The sequence below is a fragment of the Notothenia rossii genome (genome assembly GCF_949606895.1).
Source record: "Notothenia rossii genome assembly, chromosome: 1".
Taxonomy (NCBI): Eukaryota; Metazoa; Chordata; class Actinopteri; order Perciformes; family Nototheniidae; genus Notothenia; species Notothenia rossii.
Window position 1 is genome coordinate 10,578,695 of NC_136912.1, and position 20,768 is coordinate 10,599,462.

Genomic DNA, 20,768 nt, shown 5'->3' on the forward strand with positions numbered 1-20,768 from the left:
GCTACAACCAACACGACTACTCGTCCGCCTCAGCAGTGCAGGTTTGTCGCTTCACTTCAAACACTTGGATCATCAAACCGCTGGATTACATTGTTTTTGTTTTTAACTCATCATGTGGATTTTTAAACTGCTCATATGGAGTGCTCTGTGTCTCACGGTAACGAGCACGTCTCCTCCGCTGCGTTACTCTGCAACGGAGCTGCTACGTCTCCGGTCTTACTCCAGGACCCCTCCAGCTCTGCTTGCCCGACACTATACTATTCTCAAACGACCAAGATACATTCACAGTGGATCTGGACGAAACTTTGAGTACACAAAACACAGCAATAACAAAACAATCCGCTCTTTCTGGTCAACTGAGCCACGCCCCCCTCGCACTGCCCGTGCTGTCAATCACAGTGTGTTATCCCCCATGTCTAAAGCATCCACATACGCACAACTTACCTGTCTTAAACTATGTCTGTTTAACACAGTGGTTCTCAAACTTTTTCTGTCAGGCCCCCCCTTTGGAGAAAAAAAAAAGTCGGGCCCCCCCAACACAAATAGTCAGGCTCAGTGGCGGCGCCAGAGATTTATTTTGGGGGTGCTGTGGGGTAGCTTGACGTTTCATAGAGGGTGCTCAAACATTTAGGGTTTCCCATTAATGTACCGGTCGCTACATTGGAATTTTCTACTGCAACACTCCCTACGCATATACACAGTGTACCCACGACTGTTGCAATGAAGGCTCGATAATCAGCTCACGGCATATAGGTGTAAGCAGGGTTAAAGTGCTATTTTTATAGGTGGTGTGTGGACCTCACATAGGGGGGTCCGGGGGCAAGCTCCCCCGGGAAGACTTTTAAATATTGAAGTTAAAAGCATCAATCTGGTGCACTTTGAGAGCAAAATGAAGAGATCTAGCTTGCTGTGTTGCACCGTGAAAACATTAAAGTCATTGCTGTCACTGTTCCCCATCACTCCTCTTTTGAATGCTTAGTTGTAAAACTCACTGGCCCCAAACCCATCATCATCATTATTTCCATCTACAGACCGCCGAAGCCCTCTGCTGTTTTTCTCACTGAATTTTCATCATTACTAACATCTGTATGTGCAATGTCCCCTACTGTTATCCTCTTAGGCGACTTTAACATCCACATTGACGACCCATCCAAGGTTTTTGCAAATTATTTCATCTCACTCCTGGACTGCCTCGATATCACACAACATGTCAACCTCCCAACACATAACAAAGGTCACATACTGGACTTACTCTGCTGCACTGGCATCACTCCCATTAACCTTGCTGTCATTGAATTCCCAATTTCTGACCATAAAGCTGTAATTTTTGATATCCATGCCCCCCTTTCCAAAGCCAAAGAACAACGGTCCATCACCTTCAGAAACATTAAACACATTAACCCCACAGATCTCACCACTGATTAATTCCTACCCCAATCCTCCAACATCCACCCACCCTGCTGACCTGGTGAATCACTATAATAACTGTCTCTCCTCTTCCCTCACTGCCATGGCTCCCCTGAAAACTCACAAAGTTTCATTCACCCACTCTGCCCCCTGGTTCACCTCTGAGCTACGTCAGCTCAAAACAACTGGCAGCCGACTGGAGCGGCTGTGCAAGAGCACCGGACTCTCAGTTCACACGCAAATGTACTCTGATCACCTTCACCTCTACAAGAACGCGCTTTCCAATGCAAAGTCCTCATATTACTCCAACCTCATCAGCACTGGTAACAACAGAGTTCTTTTCTCCACAGTCAGTCACCTACTTCAGCTTCCTCAAAGCCTCCTTCCAGATATCCCCATTGACCAATGTACTGACTTTCTGCAATTTTTTCACTCCAAAATTAACACCATTCACCTAGAGCTGGCCTCAGCATGCATCTCCTCAAGTGATCCACCCTGGATGGCTACCACTGGTCCATCACTCGTCAGCTCCCTCTCCATCTTCACCCCAGCATCGGAATACACTATCTCAGAGCTCATCCGTAAAGCTAAAACCACCACCTTTCAGCTTGATCCTCTTCCCACCACTATGGTCAAGGCTTGCCTACCAGCCATATCACCCATGATCACTGACATAATTAACTCCTCCCTCACCTCTGGAATTGTACCCACCTCCCTCAAACTGGCTGCAATCACTCCCATCCTCAAAAAACCCGGTACTGACCCAGCCGATCTAAACCACTACAGGCCCTTCTCCAACCTACCCTTCATTTCCAAGACCCTTGAGAGGGTGGTTGCCGCACAGCTTCAGTCCCATCTTGACACAAACAACCTCCATGAACCCTTCCAATCTGGTTTCCGCCAAAAACACAGTACTGAAACAGCCCTGGTTAAAATCACCAACGACCTCCGCCGTGTAGCTGACTCCGGACTTCTCACCATACTCATTCTCCTTGACCTCAGCGCTGCATTCGATACCATCTCTCACCCACTACTCCTGGACCGCCTGGCTGGCATTGGGATCACTGGTGTTGCACTCTCCTGGTTCTCATCATACCTCACTGACAGACAACAGTTTGTACAACTCTGTAATCACAAGTCACAAGAAAGTGCTATTTCACTGGGTGTCCCCCAGGGGTCAGTACTGGGTCCACTCCTATTCATCATATATAAATGTATTATATTATTATTATTATATTCCTTCACTGTTGGTCTTTAACTATCATTTTTATAATAGAGAGAAGCATATGCTCTGTCCTGGATGTCACTTTTTATAAGAAACGGGGAGCTTATTAAACAGCTAGTTAGAGGATACAAATATGCTGACCTCTTTGTAAAATAAAATAAAGCCGAAGGAATCACATGCAAGTTTTCACCATTTGAATTCCAAGCAACACGTTGTGAGGAAGAAAAAGGACATTTCTATGCAGGCGGATTTTCAGCCAGAACTTAATACACAACATGCTATGCATTTCAGATAGGGCTCCACACAAAAACAAGCTTAGCTGGTAAACAAGATGTTGTTGTTTGAATGTTAAGAAGTTCAGCAACAGATGAGTTTTTCTATAAAGATTGTGAATCCGCAGTAATAATGGGTTGGCAATTTCAGATACCAGATTTGAGCAGACGTGTTCTGCAGCTTATGGAAATCATGCATCGCTGAGACTCGTACACACACAGGGAAGAAATGTCTCCCTGATTTTTTCATTTATTCATAGATGTATGTGTAAAACATAAATATGTCTATTATTTCAGGAGAATGTCCGTTACCAACATGTTGGGTCGATCTTGATCTATAGTTTATTACGAATTAATTTGCTTTAAACACAACAATGGCTGTACCATCCTCATTTTTATTTGAGAATAATCGCAGAAAATATGTTTAACAAAATAAAAATAAAAGCTAAAACAAACAGTAATTTTCAATGGCTAAAACTTTGTGCACACCCACAAAAAGAGCGTTTATTGCAATCAAACACAATCGCTCAAACACTGCTTTCTCGTGAGAAAAATGTAGCCACTAAATTGATATGAACCGACCGAGTCACCCTTGTTGCAGCTTAATAACTCTACCAGTTCAGAAATTGCATGATGGGCCTGGATTCTCAAAACATGTTGCCACTGCATAACACTTCCCACTTTAAATCTAAGGTTGGCGGTTTTGAATCCCAATTCTTGTGAAGACTTGCCCTGAATAGCATTAAAGCGCTAGAATTGGGCAGGTGTCTATGAAAGGTAACTGTAACCAGAGGTGAAATGCCCAGAATAATGGGCTACACCAGGGGTCGGCAACCCCTTGCACGCGTGCCACCATTGGCACACTAGGAATAAGTGGAATAAGTGTGCAAAATATTTAAATGTTATTTTCGGATCCTGAACGAGACCGCCGCCAGAGCGCGTCTCCCCGTTACATGCAGAAGGAAGCCATGCACGCAACGCAGACCCGCTCTCTTTAACTCCAGGTGACTTTCTGCTGCTTTCCTCCGTGGTGCAGTGCTGATCGTTTCACCACAGAGGAAAGCACTTCACTAATTGCAGTACCCATAAGGAGCTGTACAAATGCCGCAGTTTTTGTGTGGCTGTGTCTTTAGTTGAAAGCCAAGTGGCGATCTGCTCATCTCTCATCGGAATAATATGCTAGGGGCGGACTGGCCATGTATGTTCTGGGGAATCACAGAACGGACGATCGTCCTTATTATTATTCCGTTTAAACCAATTATTTAAATGTGATTGTTAAATTCGGCATCATGTAAGTTGCGCTGACAGGTCCACACACTGCTTCGCCACAGCGAGGCTCCCCACCCGTTGATAATTCACGATCGTCGGCACGATGATAAAATGGCACTTCATTTCAAAAAGGTTGCCGACCCCTGGGCTGAACTGACCCCAACCACCTGAGGTCAAGAGGTCAGAGCCTAACATGACCCAATGAGGCTTCAGCTACTAGAACTCAAGCAGAGATGAAGAGCAGGTTCAGGTCTTGTTCAGTCTCTTCTCTCTAACTCCCAGATCAGTTCAAACTCTTCATGCAGCTCTCTATGCAGACACACAAAGCTTTATACAACTATTTGTACATGCAGGAGCACTCCTATCAACATACTTTGATGTTCTTCTTTAGAAAACATGAATCAATAACATCGATCCTCTTGTCAGTACACAATCAAAACCAAGCCCATGAGTTCACATGCTCGCAGATTTACTAAATTCACAACAGAAAGAGCCGATATAATGATGTGTCTGACTTTGTTTCTTAATAAACGTTGAGTTATGAGGACAGCATTAAAGTGAACCTGTGACGGCACTGCAGAGCCTTTCCGCTCCTCAGAGAAAGTCACAACCTCAGGTGGACTGTGATTCTGGTGTATCACGTTACCATGGAGACAGCAGACATATGTTAGGAAAGATCGACCAAAGAAGCCAGTGACACACACACACACACACACACACACACACACACACACACACACACACACACACACACACACACACACACACACACACACACACACACACACACACACACACACACACACACACACACACACACACACACACACACACACACACACACACACACACACACCCTGAGGGCATGCAGGACAGGAAACTGTCAGGAGAAATCAGAGTCAACACTCTCTTCTTTCTATCTCTCTGAAGGTTTAAGTACATAGAATCAAATCCACAGAAAGTGTGGTTAATTTATTCACTCTTGTATTCCCATCAGCCTTTGTGTTTACTGTTTATTAGTGCTTTGCTCATGTTTATCTTCATAGCTTTTAGCTATACATCAGTGAGTGTTTTGTTTCAGTCAGCGAGCAAAGAGAAATTCAGTCCCAGCAAGCCTCCTTTCTTTTCCCAAAATATTTAAAACACCCACTCATCTATCCTTTTTAGTTTCATATTCATTTCATTGCTCTCAGCTCTCTCTTACACACACACACACACACACCCACACTCACACACACACACACACACACACACACACACACACACACACACACACACACACACACACACACACACACACACACACACACACACACACACACACACACACACACACACACACACACACACACACACACACACACACACACACACACACACACACACACACACACACACACACACACACACACACACACACACACACACACACACACACACACAGAGAGAGAGAGCCACACACACACACACACACACAGAGAGAGAGCCACACACACACACACAGAGCCACACACACACAGAGCCACACACACAGAGAGCCACACACACAGAGAGCCACACACACAGAGAGCCACACACACACACACACACACACACACACACACACACACACACACACACACACACACAGATGGACAGCTACACCGTTATTTAATAATACAAAATGCATATTGCACTGGATAGGATTTAAAACGAAATACTGACAAAGAAAAAGAAAAAAACAGAAACATTTGATCACCCCCTGCAATATAAGTAATAAAGCCCTATTCTCTGCATATTTGCAGATGGATTTGCAAAACTAACAGATCTGTGTGCATATCAAACACTTGTCTCAAAGAAGGCTTCTGCCACAAATTGAAACTATCGTCATTTATTTTTGATGTATACCTTTTTTTATTGTACGATGTTTTTATCACAGCAGTGTATGTTCAAGTATTCTCAACATTCAAGTTGGTTTTAATAAGTTATGTCATATTGTAGGGGTGAATGTAATGATTGACAGCTTATCTGAGTGAAGCAGGCAGCAGAGGAGTTGTACGAGAGGAGATGTAACTTCACTTTCCCTAACAGTCACTGTGTAATAGAGCATGTTTCAATGTATCATGAATGTACTTAGTGGAGTTAATATGGTTTGTTGTTATCTCTCTAACGAAACAGCTAACCTGGTGCTAACGTAGCAGCTAGGTTGCTCATGCTAACAAACGGTGGCCTTCCGATTGGCTAAATTGACTGGATATTGTCAATGTCACTTCAATCCCCAAATGCACCAAATTCTGGATCACATGTTAAAAACAGTCTGTGTTTTGGTTCAATAAATACAAAAGATATGGATTCAGGTGTCCTTCCAGAATAAATGCAGTTTTTTTGTCAATAAAACAGAATGACAGTTAGATGAGATGTAGGCATAACCTGTTCTCTCACTGTCCTTATTTTTAAATCATCTCTTATTGATTTTTTTCTTACACCTCACTCACTGGATGTCAATAAAGTTGCTGTGCAGTGACTGCCACTCAGTTCAAAATGAGCCCACTCATTTCCCTTTGCTCTATAATCAATAAAATAAATGGTTTAAGACGAAAACTATTTTATCAGCCTTTATCATTTCAAGTAGCTGCCACTCTGCCTAGTACACATCACAGTGGAGTGCCATTAAGTCTGATTGGTCAGAAATTGAGAGTGTGTGAGAGAGAGCCATAAACCTTTCTGGCTGCAGCTCCTTAAACGCTCCCGTGGCCCGAGTCTTATTGGCTCTGCCGCCAGAAGCAACCCTGACGGTCAGAGTTATTTTAAAATTAAGCTATAACAGACAAATGACTCAACCATTCAAGCAGTGATGGCTTACACTGTCTTAAACACACACACACACACACACACACACACACACACACACACACACACACACACACACACACACACACACACGGTCTCGCGGGCAAACACACATTTGTGTGGCGTTAATCATCTCCAAGTGGCTGATAAAACAAAGACAGGTCATTAAGACTTGGCAGTGTTCATAAACTGTACTTAATTAACTGTCCTCTTCCTTCTCCCACTCTCATACAGACACACATTATCTTTGTATTTTTCAAAAAACACACTTATTTCTTCCTTAAGCTATAGCAATTTGTTAATATATATTCTGCTCTTTCCACGCATCACGTCCCCTCCTCCATCCCTCCATACATTCTTTGCTTTCCCTCCATCTGTCTGTGGTGAGAAGGTTGACAGTTAATTGGGAGTATGTTTTAATGAGCTGGCCCTGAGATTCTATCTCCTCCTTTCATTAGGAAGGGAAGACAGGGGGGAGAGAGAGTCAAGGAAGTGAAGGATGAGCGAGAAAGAGAGCAAGGGGAGGAGGAAGGAAAAAAAGGAAAAGAGAGAAAAGTCCACCGCTCGATAGAGAACATCTAGAAGTTTCCAGTCGGCGCAGTGGAGAGCACGGCTAGGTGTGTGTGTTTGTTAATGAGATAATCAATAGCAGTGATGTGTAAGCCCAGCAGTAGGTCTGCTTTGGGAGAATACTTACAGAGACACACAACTTGTAAGAGCTGTTTGTCTACACTCTGCTGTGTTTTCTAAACCACTCTGACTAAACCCGAGTTGCTCAACTGTGGTTCCTCAATTTCAAGTCTTTATCGAAAAAATTCACCGCTTCATTTGAGCTCCATCTGTCTCCAGCCAGCATTATTTTATGGAGAAAAATAAATCACAATTGCTCAATGTCAGACTGATTTTTAGGACCCAGTGTTTATCTGAACATATAACTTGGTAAATGTCAATTTCGTAAAAAAAAAAAACAGCAGTGCCTTCCTCTCCTTGAAACTTCTAAAAGAAAGATGTTCAAATAACTCAGTGGAGCTGTTTATGTGGCTGATTAGCAGAGCCTCATAAATACCTAATCACTGATGCTAATCAGCCCTCTCACCTAGGGGTGAGCAAAGAATATAAATTACACACATGCCCCTGTGGACTCAACAACACCAACTTCCCCTGGCATAATCATTCTGTCAACAGAGCCATTTTAACATAACATAGCATTAATGCTTTATTAACTGACAAACAGAGATCTAGCTATTTCTAAGTAGCTTCTGAAAAGTACAAGTTCTTGTTTGCAGCACTTTGAAAGAACCACACAGTTGCAGTCGACTTTGACTCCCACAACATTTGATCTCCCACCGCTCAAAGGGCGGCTTTAACACACATTCTCACTTCTGACTTTATTATGTTAGGTGCTGTTTACACGAGAACGCAAACGGTTGTATCGGCTACTTTTCTCTTTCGTATAGCCCGTTCGTTCACACTAGGCCGAAACGGAACCGCGGAAACGGACCCCGCAAACGATAACGGTTCCCAAGCTGGATAGATCTGCAAACGGAACGCTCTGGGGGGCCAAACGGCTCAGAGTGTACGCCCTATACGATCATTTCCTGATAACGATGAAGCCATAGCCCCGCCTCTCCCCACCTCTGCTGCTCACTGCTGTAGCATGGTCAGTAGCATATGTACTACAGCGTCTCCGGCGCTTTCGTGTGAACGGAAGACTTTTTTATCGTATTCGGTTTGTTTGCGTTTCGTATGCGTGTAAATGGGGTCTTAAACTGTGGTTTAGAAGTTTACCAATGTATGTGAAAAATCTAAAACGTTTTTATGATGCCATGGGGGGTGCGCATCTTAATGAACAACAACAAAATTAATGCTGAAATAAACAGAATGTAGTCATCATCATGTACAAATGCATATACTGAAGTACAAACATATAGAAACTTGCATTAAATGAGATCATCTCTTGGATATTTGACTTGAGATCCAGATATCACTAAAATAATAATACATTATATTTCTATAGCGCTTTTATTGAACCCGAAGACGCTTTACATTTGGGAGGGGGGGTGGACAAAAGAAAAGCAGTCAGGAGGAAGTTGGTTGGCATTAATATGTGTTTTACTGCTCAAGTCTTGCCAAGATGGAGAATTAAATATTGCATTGTATTTTGTGTTGAGTTTGAGAGGAGAAAGGTCAGGGATCACTTTAGTACTCCATCTTGAATTGTTCATTCATGTTATATAGAGCAAAGTGGGTGAACAACACTGAATCTGAAAGCCAGTGGAAATTAATATTATGGACCTGAAAATTAGCCTCGCTCCTGTTCAAATAATTTGGTACCGACCCTCAGTTTAAATGCTCTGTCAGCACTGTTGAAGTTGTTAGCGCTGTTAGCTCTTGGCCATGTTGAGAGCTGTGTTAATTTAACAGTTGATTAGTGAGAATATATATATAGCAGACAAAAGAATAAAATAATTGTTTTAAGTTATTATCGTTGAGACATTGTTTCTGAATCAGCTGAACACTGAATAAGCATTTAAGGCTTTTTAAGGATGAAATGTGAGGAAATGATTCTAAATGACATCCTCCGAGCTAAATGAGTGTGTCTGTCTTCCATCTCTGCTGAGACTCACTCAGCTTTGAATGAGGAAAGAGAGACTCATTTGACAATTTGAACTTGAAATATTTCAATTACCAAATGTTAGAGCCGAAATGTGAAAGTGAATAAAGGATGAAGAAATTATTCCAATGAGTGTGAGACATAATGAACGCCTGAGAAGAGAGAGGGAACGTGACAGTTGCAGGTTAAACAGCTTACACCATAGGAGGGGGATTTGGCTGCCTCTGCTAGAGGGGGATATTAGCAGGATTATCTGGCAACCCTGTTGCTGGGGTGAATAACATTAGAATCCTATTTGTAAAGACTCCTCTGCTTCCTGTCCACAATCCTCCAGTTCTCATAACCCCAGATGAAACTCTCACACACGCGTGTAAACAGCATGTTATGAACGTTATGTATATTGTATGGCTGACATGTTAATGCTCAAGATTAATTTGGAAACCTCATTGGGTTAAAAAATGTACGAAAAAATAATCAAATTAGGAAGTTTGACCCTATATTCCTCCCGTTATTCCAGATTCCAGATGTTTACAATGAATTGCATGGCAGTGAAAAGGCCAGAAAAGTGAAACCACTGGACATCAGTTGCAGCCGGTCTCCCTTGATTGTAAAGGCACATCTAATCCATGACAGTTGACGGAGAGTGATAGCAATATGATAGCAGCAGAGAGAATACTAGCATAGGAGCGTGTGCTCTGTTTAGCATATGTTATAAAGAGGCTCATCACGGAGGCTCTCTGACAGCTTTGACTATCATTTTGTGTCCGAAAAATGTCTGACTTCATGCCAATAACTGCATTTCGTTATTACAAAGCCAGACTTTTGTTTTACATCCCCTAAAGAACAAGTAAATACTAATACAGACCAGCAGAAACTATACACCAAATGGAAGCCAATCTGATCACCCTTTACTCCCCTCCTCCATTCCTTAACCCTTTATCTTCTCCTCTACATGTCCCTGAAAGAGACCCATACAGACCAGCATTCATGATGTGCATTTCAGTTATTGATATTCTTCAAGTGTGGGTGTTCTTCTTTATGTGCGAGAGTTGTATTCCATTAGCGATACAGGCCTCTCTGCTCCCATAGGCCACCAGGCATGTGTCATACACTCAGATAGTGGGGGAACACCCTGAATACTAATACAGGAAGTGCTAGCATCTATTTGTGTGTGTGTGTGTGTGTGTGTGTGTGTGTGTGTGTGTGTGTGTGTGTGTGTGTGTGTGTGTGTGTGTGGACATCTGTATGCAGGGAAATAGGTGCGAGTGGGGGGGTAGGAGGTGGTGTGGTGTGACAGAGAGCGTTCAGATTGGAGTATGTGTGCATTTGAGTGTGACAGTGAGCAATATGAGGGAATAACGAGTGAGTGTGTGTGAGTATGTGTGAGTGTGGGCGTGGGAGAGTGTGAGTGTGTTCTATGGATGCAGTCTGAGTTTAATAAATATTGACAGTGAGTTATCTCTCCTGGCAGGGTCGCAGGTGGGTTGCATGAAGCAGATTGGACACACCAGCGGGAAAGAAAATTCACATGCGCCCACATGCAAGTTCAAATCCCTTAGATTTCTTTTTCTCTACACCAGTAACATTTGTTACTGGTGTCCTTGAGCAAGGCAGTAATGACCGGCCGTGATAGTCTAGCACTCGCCCACAACAGATCGTCCCGCCGAGATAATAAAGCCGCCTTCAACTTCTCCGGTATGGATTCTCCACGGTGTCTGTGGTAGCTAGAGGCCCTGCTATCATAACAAAACACAGCGATTAGCTCCTGCAAAACACTGAGATCAGAGAGGACAGAGAGAGTGGGGGGGGAAGATAAACAACGAGAGAGATAAAGAGAGTGTTCCAGGACAGGATGGAGAAGCGACAAAGAGGTACTGTTTTAGGTTAAATGAAAGCAATTATTATACGTTTAAATAAAATATATTGTAGGTTCAATTTAATATTGTTGCTTTCAACTAACCTAATACAGTTCTGTGAAATGTGTTGACATAATACATTTAATTAAAGTCAATGTTTCAGTTTTGGGAGCACAACAGGATGTGTTAACTGTAAAGCTACTTAGGAGGAGGATTTTCTCAACAGCTGAGGGACCCACATAAAGTTTTTATTTAGCACACTCAATGAGCGCATGGGGAGCGATGATCGATTAATGCGGCCCGGTGACATTGCCCAGTCATCACTCTCTCCCTCTCAAACATACACAACCATCATCCCTCTATTCATGAGGTAAGTCCACACACACACACACACACACACACACACACACACACACACACACACACACACACACACACACACACACACACACACACACACACACACACACACACACACACACACACACACACACACACACACACACACACACACACACACACACACACACACACACACACACACACACACACACACACACACACACACACACACACACACACGGTCCCTGTTGGCGTAGTGTTCCTCTCCCTGCAAGGCTGAGTCGAGCACAAAGCTATAACGTGGACCAATGGTGCATAGACGTGGATATGGAGGGGATTCAGAAAAAGAAAACAACCTGCAAGGTCAAATTTGCAATTCCTGAGGCATTGGAGGAAGATCCCACAGAGACAGACATCAGCTCTCACACAGATGCTGCAGTCTGTAGGAGTTTGTTGTCGACAGTGTTTCCCTTTTAACCTCACACCTCTATGTAAATGATCAGGGTGCAGGTGCGCTTGCTTACAGAAATACACACAGCTTGTAGCTCATAGCCACACACAGCAATATCTGATCCACAGTGGTGGGATGTATTAGATTAGATTAACTCAGGTACTGTACTTAAATACATTTTGACGTAGTTGTATATTTAATTGATGCTACTTTACACTTCTATTCCACTATATTTTGAAAGCCAAGATTGTAATTTATTCCACTACATTTATTTTACAGCTTTAGTTGCGTTACAGATTCAGTTAGATTGTAATTTGCCAATACAAAATATAAATACACTTATAAGTGAACCCTCTCATATTGTTATAAGTATAAGCAGTATGAAATGTAATTAGCATTAGGTCCACTTTGAATGGGGTGACGTCACGCTTTGTCGAACTGCATTGTGGTTCCCTCGCGGCGCTTTGCCTCCGTTGCTCGCTTCAAAAGTTGAGAGAAGTTCAACTTTTCAAGCTTCGACGGAAGCCAATCAAATCATATGCCAGTACAAGCTCTAGCCAATCAAACCGCGTGCTTGTGTGTCCGGGGCGGGAGATTCATGTGATTGGTTGCTGGTCGAGCTTCAGACACGCCCACCGGCAAGCTTCAACGCACGCCGCTGTGTTGGCGCTACGTAAGTACTTTTTCCATCTCTGCTGACGTCAAAGAGCGTGCATGTGCAGATGTGCATAAAGCTAGACAAACAATGACATATTTATAATAAATACCGTAATTTTCGGACTATAAGGCGCACCTGAATATAAGCCGCAGCAGCTAAATTGAATGATGTGTACATATATAAGCCGCACTGGACTATAAGCCGCAGGTGTTTTAATGTTTAATTACCATATGTAAGGGTTCGTGCACAGAGGGGATTGTCGGGAAAGAGATGGCTGTTTGAGGAAGCTCCCATTTATTAACATTTCAACAAACAAGTTGCATATTTGCATAACGTATTCAAGTGTTACCATTTAGTGCAATAGTAGCTACAGAACATGTACTGTGCTGTGTAAACTCTACTGTATCACATAGCGTTTCAGACACACAAACTTTTCAACTTTCAAACTTAAACGGTGCGCTCCCAGCGCACGTACCGGCAGTGATCTACAGCAGTGGTTTTCAACCAGTGGTACGGGGACAAACTGTCTCGCTCTCGTAATGTCTGTCTGTCTTGCTCTCGTTCTGTCTCTCGTACCACTCTCGGTTCCACTTTTACTTTTGCGCGCTGCCTGTCTCACTCTTTTCCAGCCTCCAGCTTTTCCTGCTGGAGCCCGCCGCTTAAAGGTGGGGGGCGCGGATCGGCCATAGAGCCCATAGAGTTAAAGGTGGTGGACTGTAACCTGTAAAATCCATAGATTTAGGAGGTCCCCTAGTGGCCGTTAGCTGTAAAAATCCATAGATTAGCTGCACCGTTATATAAGCCGCAGCGTCGAAAAATGGGAAAAAAGGCGCGGCTTATAGTCCAAAGATTACAGTAAGTTATTTGAAACTGGATTTCTGGGATTTTGTCAATGGTTACATACTGATCATCTCAAATGGTGTTTTTCTGGTTCAAAAGTTTACTTACTTTTGAACAAACTCATCCATAACTTTTAGGTCTTTCTTTGTGTGAATACTGTGTTCTTGATAGAACCAAAGTATTGTCATATTAGCATTAAAGTAGAGCATCAGATAAATGTGAAGTGTGCTACCTTTTTGAAGAGCAGGGAGTCGTCCATGTGCTCTGCGTAGACTGAGGTGAGTCTGTACTGGTTCTCGGTGGTGATATCGATCTGATATCCGGTCAGGACGTAGCACACTGTGCGGAACTCCTGAATCTTCCTCTGAAACACTTCCTTCAGCCTCTGGTTTCTGAGCTCCAAGCTCTCCATCTGCTTACGCAAATCTGCAACACACACAAAGAAATGGAGAATACATTGGTCATTTGTAACACCACTTATTGTGTATAGTAAGTAACTCAGACTTTCCTCTCTAAAATTCTGTAACACGTACACAACTTCCTCTCCGCAGAGCTCCACAAGTGCATGCTCAGGTCACTTAGCTAATGTAGCATAGATGGACGGCTCAATATCAAATACACAGTCCCTGAGGCCCTCCATCTGCTCACTTAGTGCTAACAAAACACTAAAACACACAGCGTGCTGTAATGGTGACTCTTACAGTCAGCTGCAGAGCTGGGAGCACAGATATTAATGGAGAGGAGAAGCATGAGGGGGGGGGGGGCTGACTTTAATTTGTTGAAAATCTATTTGGGGATAATGACTTTAATTGGAAGACTTGAATTGAGAGGGCAGAGAAATTAGTTTGTATGAGCAAAAAGTCGTTATGGAAGGAATTATGTCTTAACTGCACACAAATGTAAGTGAGTAATGTAAAAATGAGAAATGGTCAAAGCAGTGAGCAGCCCATGTTTCCATGATGTAACTGGAATATTCTCAGAAGATTTGCAACGCTGAAAGATCCGAATCCAGCGCCAGACAGCTGGGGCTAACTTTTATCCCCGCTGCCGAGTGAAGTCTCCTGGCAGAGACATCAATAGTCAACATCATTGGATGGCCATTTCTCTGATTTCTGCCAAAAACAACAATTCAATTTGAAAGCTTTTATGTGAACCCAGACATCTCTGGAGGGAGAGCAGCCTCCATCCCTTTCACACATGATGAAAAGTGGACAAATTGCTCAAATTAAATAGCAGTGAATTTTTTTTTCTCAGTCTTGTTATGTTCCTATTTTTATTTCTTAGAATTCCTGTCTTGCCCTTTTTCTCATTTCGGCCAAAATATAAAAAGTATTAAAAGTGATTCCTCCAGAGCTGAATTTATCTCCCACACACTCCCCCCCCATGCCTGAGTCGCGTTGGACTCCTTTGTTTACTTTTGTTGGATAGTGACATCACTATGTTACCCTCGCATATCTATTGGCTAGCGCTTCAACACATTGTAAGTAACAGGCTAAGGGGCGTAAGTAGTTGACCAATCACAACAGAGCCGGCCTGCTGGACAGAGGGTAAAAAGAGGCGCAGTATGAGAAAAATGAAAGACTTTTTGAACTTTAAAGCGTGTAAACATGTCACAGTACAGTAGATGCATTAAACAAAAATGAACCGGAGAATTAGCATAAAAAGAGCCCCTTTGAAAGCATGTGTTAAAGTTCAACATGAAGAGAATTCATGGCGAATAAAATGCTTACTCAACAAAACTTAGCCGGCATTGATTCATATTTTCAAGGTCAAAAGAATGTCAGTGTCTCAGATGTGTGTCTGCTTTGATAAGGATCATCCAACAGTCAGTGTAATTTACATTCAGCGAACACTAACCAGTCAAAACCTCTCTTGTTTTATCCCAAACTGATACATCTTATATTCCTTCAGGAGTGGTGCTGCACTTTATGGCTTCTAATCCTGCCTTGATTGATAAGTATTCATCATTCTCCTCTTCATATATCTTAGCCCATGATAGTTTTATCCATCATTATCAAAAGAGTGGATGTCTAGAAAGTATCAACTTAAAGAGTCTGTCTGTGTGCCCGTCTGTCTCCTGGGTGCCTGGGCTTCTCTTGAGAGTGTCAGTCAGTGCTGATAAATACTGTTTCAAGACTTCAGCATCGTCACAGAACTGTCACTATATGACAGCTATCAAACTGCCCTGAAAATGGCTGTAAATTCTCAAGGGAGAGCATGAAGTAGACGCTGCTTGTATTGACTGGAGCATGCGGATAAATGGACAGGTAGGCAGGCTAGGAAATTAACATGTAATTTCCTGTACACACACAAATGTTCTAATGTGTGTGTTTGGTTGCTAAATCAAAGCATCTGTGGTGAAAAAGGTTTTTACACTAACTGTCAAGTTTTTAGAAAGTTAGTTACTTCGGACTTTTGCCCTTAATTGGTCTCTATGGATCTGTGCGAGCGGTCTCTTAAAACCTGTCAAGGACATTTCACTGCTGAGGGAGGGAGGCCCTTATTTATATATTATGATCAACTTATTTTCCAACCTGAAGTAAGCCCAGAGTATTTATTTTTATCTGTAGCGGAAATTGATTATAGCAGTAAAAGTAGGGGGGAATTATGGGCTTGATAGATTAATTTCCAACTCCTCCTTAACTTGTGTTACTATCAAGTGGCCCTTGTGAAATTTGATAACATTTTCACTACAATTGCATTTTTTCTAGTCCAGAGAAAAACCCTTAAGACGGGCCGAGTGGCGCAGTGGGCTGTGCATTCGATCATCAGATCAAGGGGGCGTTGGGGAAATCCAGTTCGAAACCCGCTCCCGCCGCCACTGCGTCATGCCATTGGGTCCTTGGGCAAGGCACTTCACCCGAATGTGCTCCTGTGGGTATTGTCCACAGTACATGTATGATATTAATGTGTACTTGGTAAAGCGTCTCGATGACTTCGAGGTGTGAAGATGTGGCGCAGTGGGCTGTGCAGCGATTATCAGATCAAGGGGGCGAAACCCACCGCTGCTGCGTCTGTAAAGCCGTTGTGTCCTTGGGCAAGACACTTCACCTGAATTTGATACTGTATGTATTATATGTGTTTGTAATGTGTATCTGTATAGCGCTTTGAGTCATTGAAAAGCGCTATAATAAATATATGGAATTATTATTATTAAGACACTTCCAGGCCGAAACAAAGAAAACAATCTCTCATTTACAAAACGCAGTCATGTGTAAAGCTAGGAATAATAGTATCAATAACAGCCTAATTCATGGGTTTCACAAGTATAAGACAAGGTCCGTCTTTCACCTAGTGGAACATTTGCCAAATTAAAGAATAATTTCCGTCTCTTTAATCCTCGGCTTCCTTTCACATTCTTACCCATTATAATTGTTTGAACTCCCATTAAAAAAAAAAATGAATGGGAGTGTACTTAGCTCTTAGTTCACTTGAAGCACTGCTCGACTTCACAACAACAGTGGCTGTCTATTCAAGTTTAGAATAGTAATGGAAACTTCATGAAAGCATTTATTGTGTGCAAACAATATACATAAAACTAAGACATTAAGGAAAGAATATTGAAAATCTTAAATATCAATTTTCCATTAACAAAAGTTTTTCCAATTGACTTAGTCTACTATTACCACAGAGAAAAGACTCAATAACCTGCACTCAGTTGAAGGACAATTAGGACTTACTTCGATTGTTGAAATATTAAGCAGTTTCTTTTTGCATGAGATATCTTTCAAAGGTCTATTTTAGATCTGTTATTTCTTAACTGCACATCTACATTTCAGGTTGACGTTTAACTGGGTCTATAAATCATATTTTAGTCATATAGAGTTCATAAAACAAAGCTTTTTTTATATAACTGTGCCAATCTCAAAGGCCATTAGGGCTGTATTACCTGCTGGAGGTGACATGTAACACACTGGTAAGAAACTCAACTAACATTTCCAGAGAAGAAAGGGTCAGGAGCGGACGGGCAAAATGAAAGACAAGGGAATATGACAAGAGTGAAAGGAAGTGTAAGAAACAAAGATGAAGGGTGAATTTGAAGAGAGATGAGTGCTGGGGAGGTAGAGGAAGAGGAGGAGGAAGAGTGAATATTAGAAAGGCAGAGCAGAGAAGTGTGGTCCTCTGAAGACAAATGAGCAAACAGGCTTCCGGCACTGATCTGCCCTGAACTCCAATTCAATATTTAACCCTGTCATGAATACCCTTTCCCAATCTAACTGTCTGCCATCACTCACACCTGAGAGGACAAAGGCCTCAGGGACCTTAAATACCAATGAAGCAATTCCCTTCTTACTCTGCTTTAGGTCCCCGCCATTACAGTGTTTTCTCTTTGAAAAACTTCCATTTGTCCAAAAGGGAAGAGGAACTGAACACATGTCATAATGATGTAAAAAGAAAAAATCCCAAATGGAAGCGAACACGCAAGAATCCATGCTTTCATGTTTCACACGCACACACAACTTGATATCCGAGACACATTTGAGACTCCAGGGGGAAAACCTGTGTCCGCCAAAGTGTGGATGGTCGGGCAACTGACTCGCGAGCTATAGAGCTGCTAAAAACAAAAATTAAACTAGCTATAAATAATTCTAGCTTATGTTAAAACATGTATGTGCCTGTGTCCTACATTAATGTAGTCTGGGCTGTGTGTGAGAGGCTATCATGTTGCCCATAATCCAAGTGTCCATGTTCAGCACCATAAATAATGTATGGTAATGGAAATGTGATGGACAATGAAATGTAAAAAGGCCACTGTCCATCCATTTTATTTTATTCACGGTTGGTTCCAACTAATGAGCCAATTCTGAATGAGTCCTTCTATAAATTGTACTGTTTAAATTCAAATCAAATTGTATTTATATAGCCCAGTATCACAAATGAAATGACACATATGTCTGAGGGGAATTTACAGAGCGTGGAGCTTACGACACACTCTTTCCTCAGACACGTGGAGTGGACATGTACAAGTACACACATCCTTTTCTCAAGTAGAAGTACAGATACTCGTGTTAAAAAATACTCTGGTAAAAGTAGAAGTACGACTAAACTTCTTTCCTCAAGTAAAAGTAAAGAAGTATGTGCTTTGAAATTTACTTCAGTAAAAAGTACCCATAACTAGCAGCTGTTTTAAAGAGTACCTGACCTCCCTTTATATTAATAGAACAATAATGTTGTTGTTAGCTAATGAATGTTTCCATGCTGAACAACGGCAACATGACAACGTTTTCATTGGTCCCTCTTCTTTAGAGAAGACCAGGAAATGATGGATACAAGGATCGTGTTCAAATCATTGGGCACGCAATGACTCTAAATAATAATGATCACGCCAACAAACACACATTCAAACTAAAGGAACCAGCCTGTTTGGAAAATGTAACAAGTAGAAAGTACAGGTATTTGTGTTCAACATGTAAGAAGTAAAAGTAAAAAGTTGTCAGAAAAATAAGTAGTAGAGTAAAGTACTGATACCAGAAAAAATGTACCTAAGTATAGTAACAAAGTATTTGTACTCCACTGCTTCCCACCTCTGACCATGGGGAGAGTGACAGTAGAAGTACACACATAGCAATACATTGGTGTGTCAGAGTAAGTAATAACTCATAGACAATCCAAATGAAACAGACGTCAGTTGGTGCGTTGATCTTACCCACGACCTCCTTGGATGGCGGCAGGCTGAGGCTGAGGCTGGCGTTGATGCTTGAGTCGCCTTGGACCATGGCGCCTCCTTCCTGCAGCGAGCGCACGAGTTCCCAGAGACGTGTCACTTCCTCCCGGAGAGCATCAATATCTTGCTGGCGCTGTTGCTTGGCAACGGTGGTAGGGTTCATCTTGAAGTGGAGAACTCGGGTTTTGATGGGGTCGTAGTCACCCTGAGACAAAAAGACAAAGGTCAGACCCTCCGTCAATTCTGCAAGTTGAGGAGGATAACATTGAGGGCATGCACTAATGCACACACACTTATTTGTACAAGCTGTTTTACAGAGAGGCTATCACACATTCACACAGTTTTTAGTGGAGTTCACATAGGCTAAGTTACAATTAAAATGACCATTACCCACAGTAATTCACATATGGCCTTTGGAAGTGTAGCAAAAAAAAACATAACTGACCGCGTGGCAACAACAGTCACTGTAATTAACAATTAGTGGATTACTATTTTGCTTATAAAATAAAACCCTAAATAATATAGTTATCAAATAATGGATACCTCAGAGCTGTCAATCACATCTGTATTGTGCCAAAGGAGAAACATTGCAGGTTATTAAAAGAGCTGCTGATCGGGATATATCCTTCATGTTAAATATAATTGCACATACACCTTGGCATATTGGTAAATATTCGTATTTATATAGCTGGAGTCTGCAAGGTACTCCCATTTGTATATTTGTGTATTTGTATCTGTAGGTGACTGGAAAAAAAGTTGGGCAACATTTAATTTGATTTAAAATGCTTAAAAGACACAACCATCACAGTTTCTCAGGGACATCTTCAAATGGTTCCAACAAACAACCCGACAAGAATAATCTGTTAGAACTTAATAAAAGCATCAAATGATAATAAATAAATTGGGTCAGTTGTAAATAACAACAAAAGGGCAGGAATCTGCAAGTAATGTATTCAAATGCAGGTCTGGATGATGAAGAACGCAGGCTGAAAGGTTTTTCGGAAAGAAAATGTCGCCAACACACCTCAGTGCTGTTTCCTACCCTTTTTCATATTGTAAACAGCATTTGAAATCCTCCCCCTTTAACTATCTAACCAATCTACAGTCCTCCCACATAATAACTCGCAGGCTTTAAGAATATGTTTGCCACACAGGACCCGAGCACATCGAACACCAGATAAGCCTGCATAAGAAATGAAAACATTCATTGTGCTCACGCATTTCTGTGAAGTGTATGTGCGGAAAACATGGACAAGGCAGAATGGCTTGAACAGACTTTCATAATCAAAAGGCCGGGAAGAGTTCACTGGGAACCATCCGAGAGAATGTGCCGACTGTGA

At 42.1% G+C, this 20,768-nt stretch overlaps 1 protein-coding gene across 1 annotated transcript in view; it reads right to left on the bottom strand.

Moving 5' to 3' along the window:
- mad1l1 (mitotic arrest deficient 1 like 1) overlaps positions 1-20,768 on the bottom strand; it is a 77,419-nt gene that overhangs the window by 19,815 nt on the left and 36,836 nt on the right. Inside the window, exons 14-15 of the mRNA XM_079691312.1 lie at positions 19,411-19,750; positions 13,996-14,189 (exon numbers count right to left, since the gene is read on the bottom strand). Of these exons, the coding sequence (XP_079547438.1) occupies positions 13,996-14,189; positions 19,411-19,750 (534 nt within the window). The remainder of the gene's footprint in view (positions 1-13,995; positions 14,190-19,410; positions 19,751-20,768) is intronic.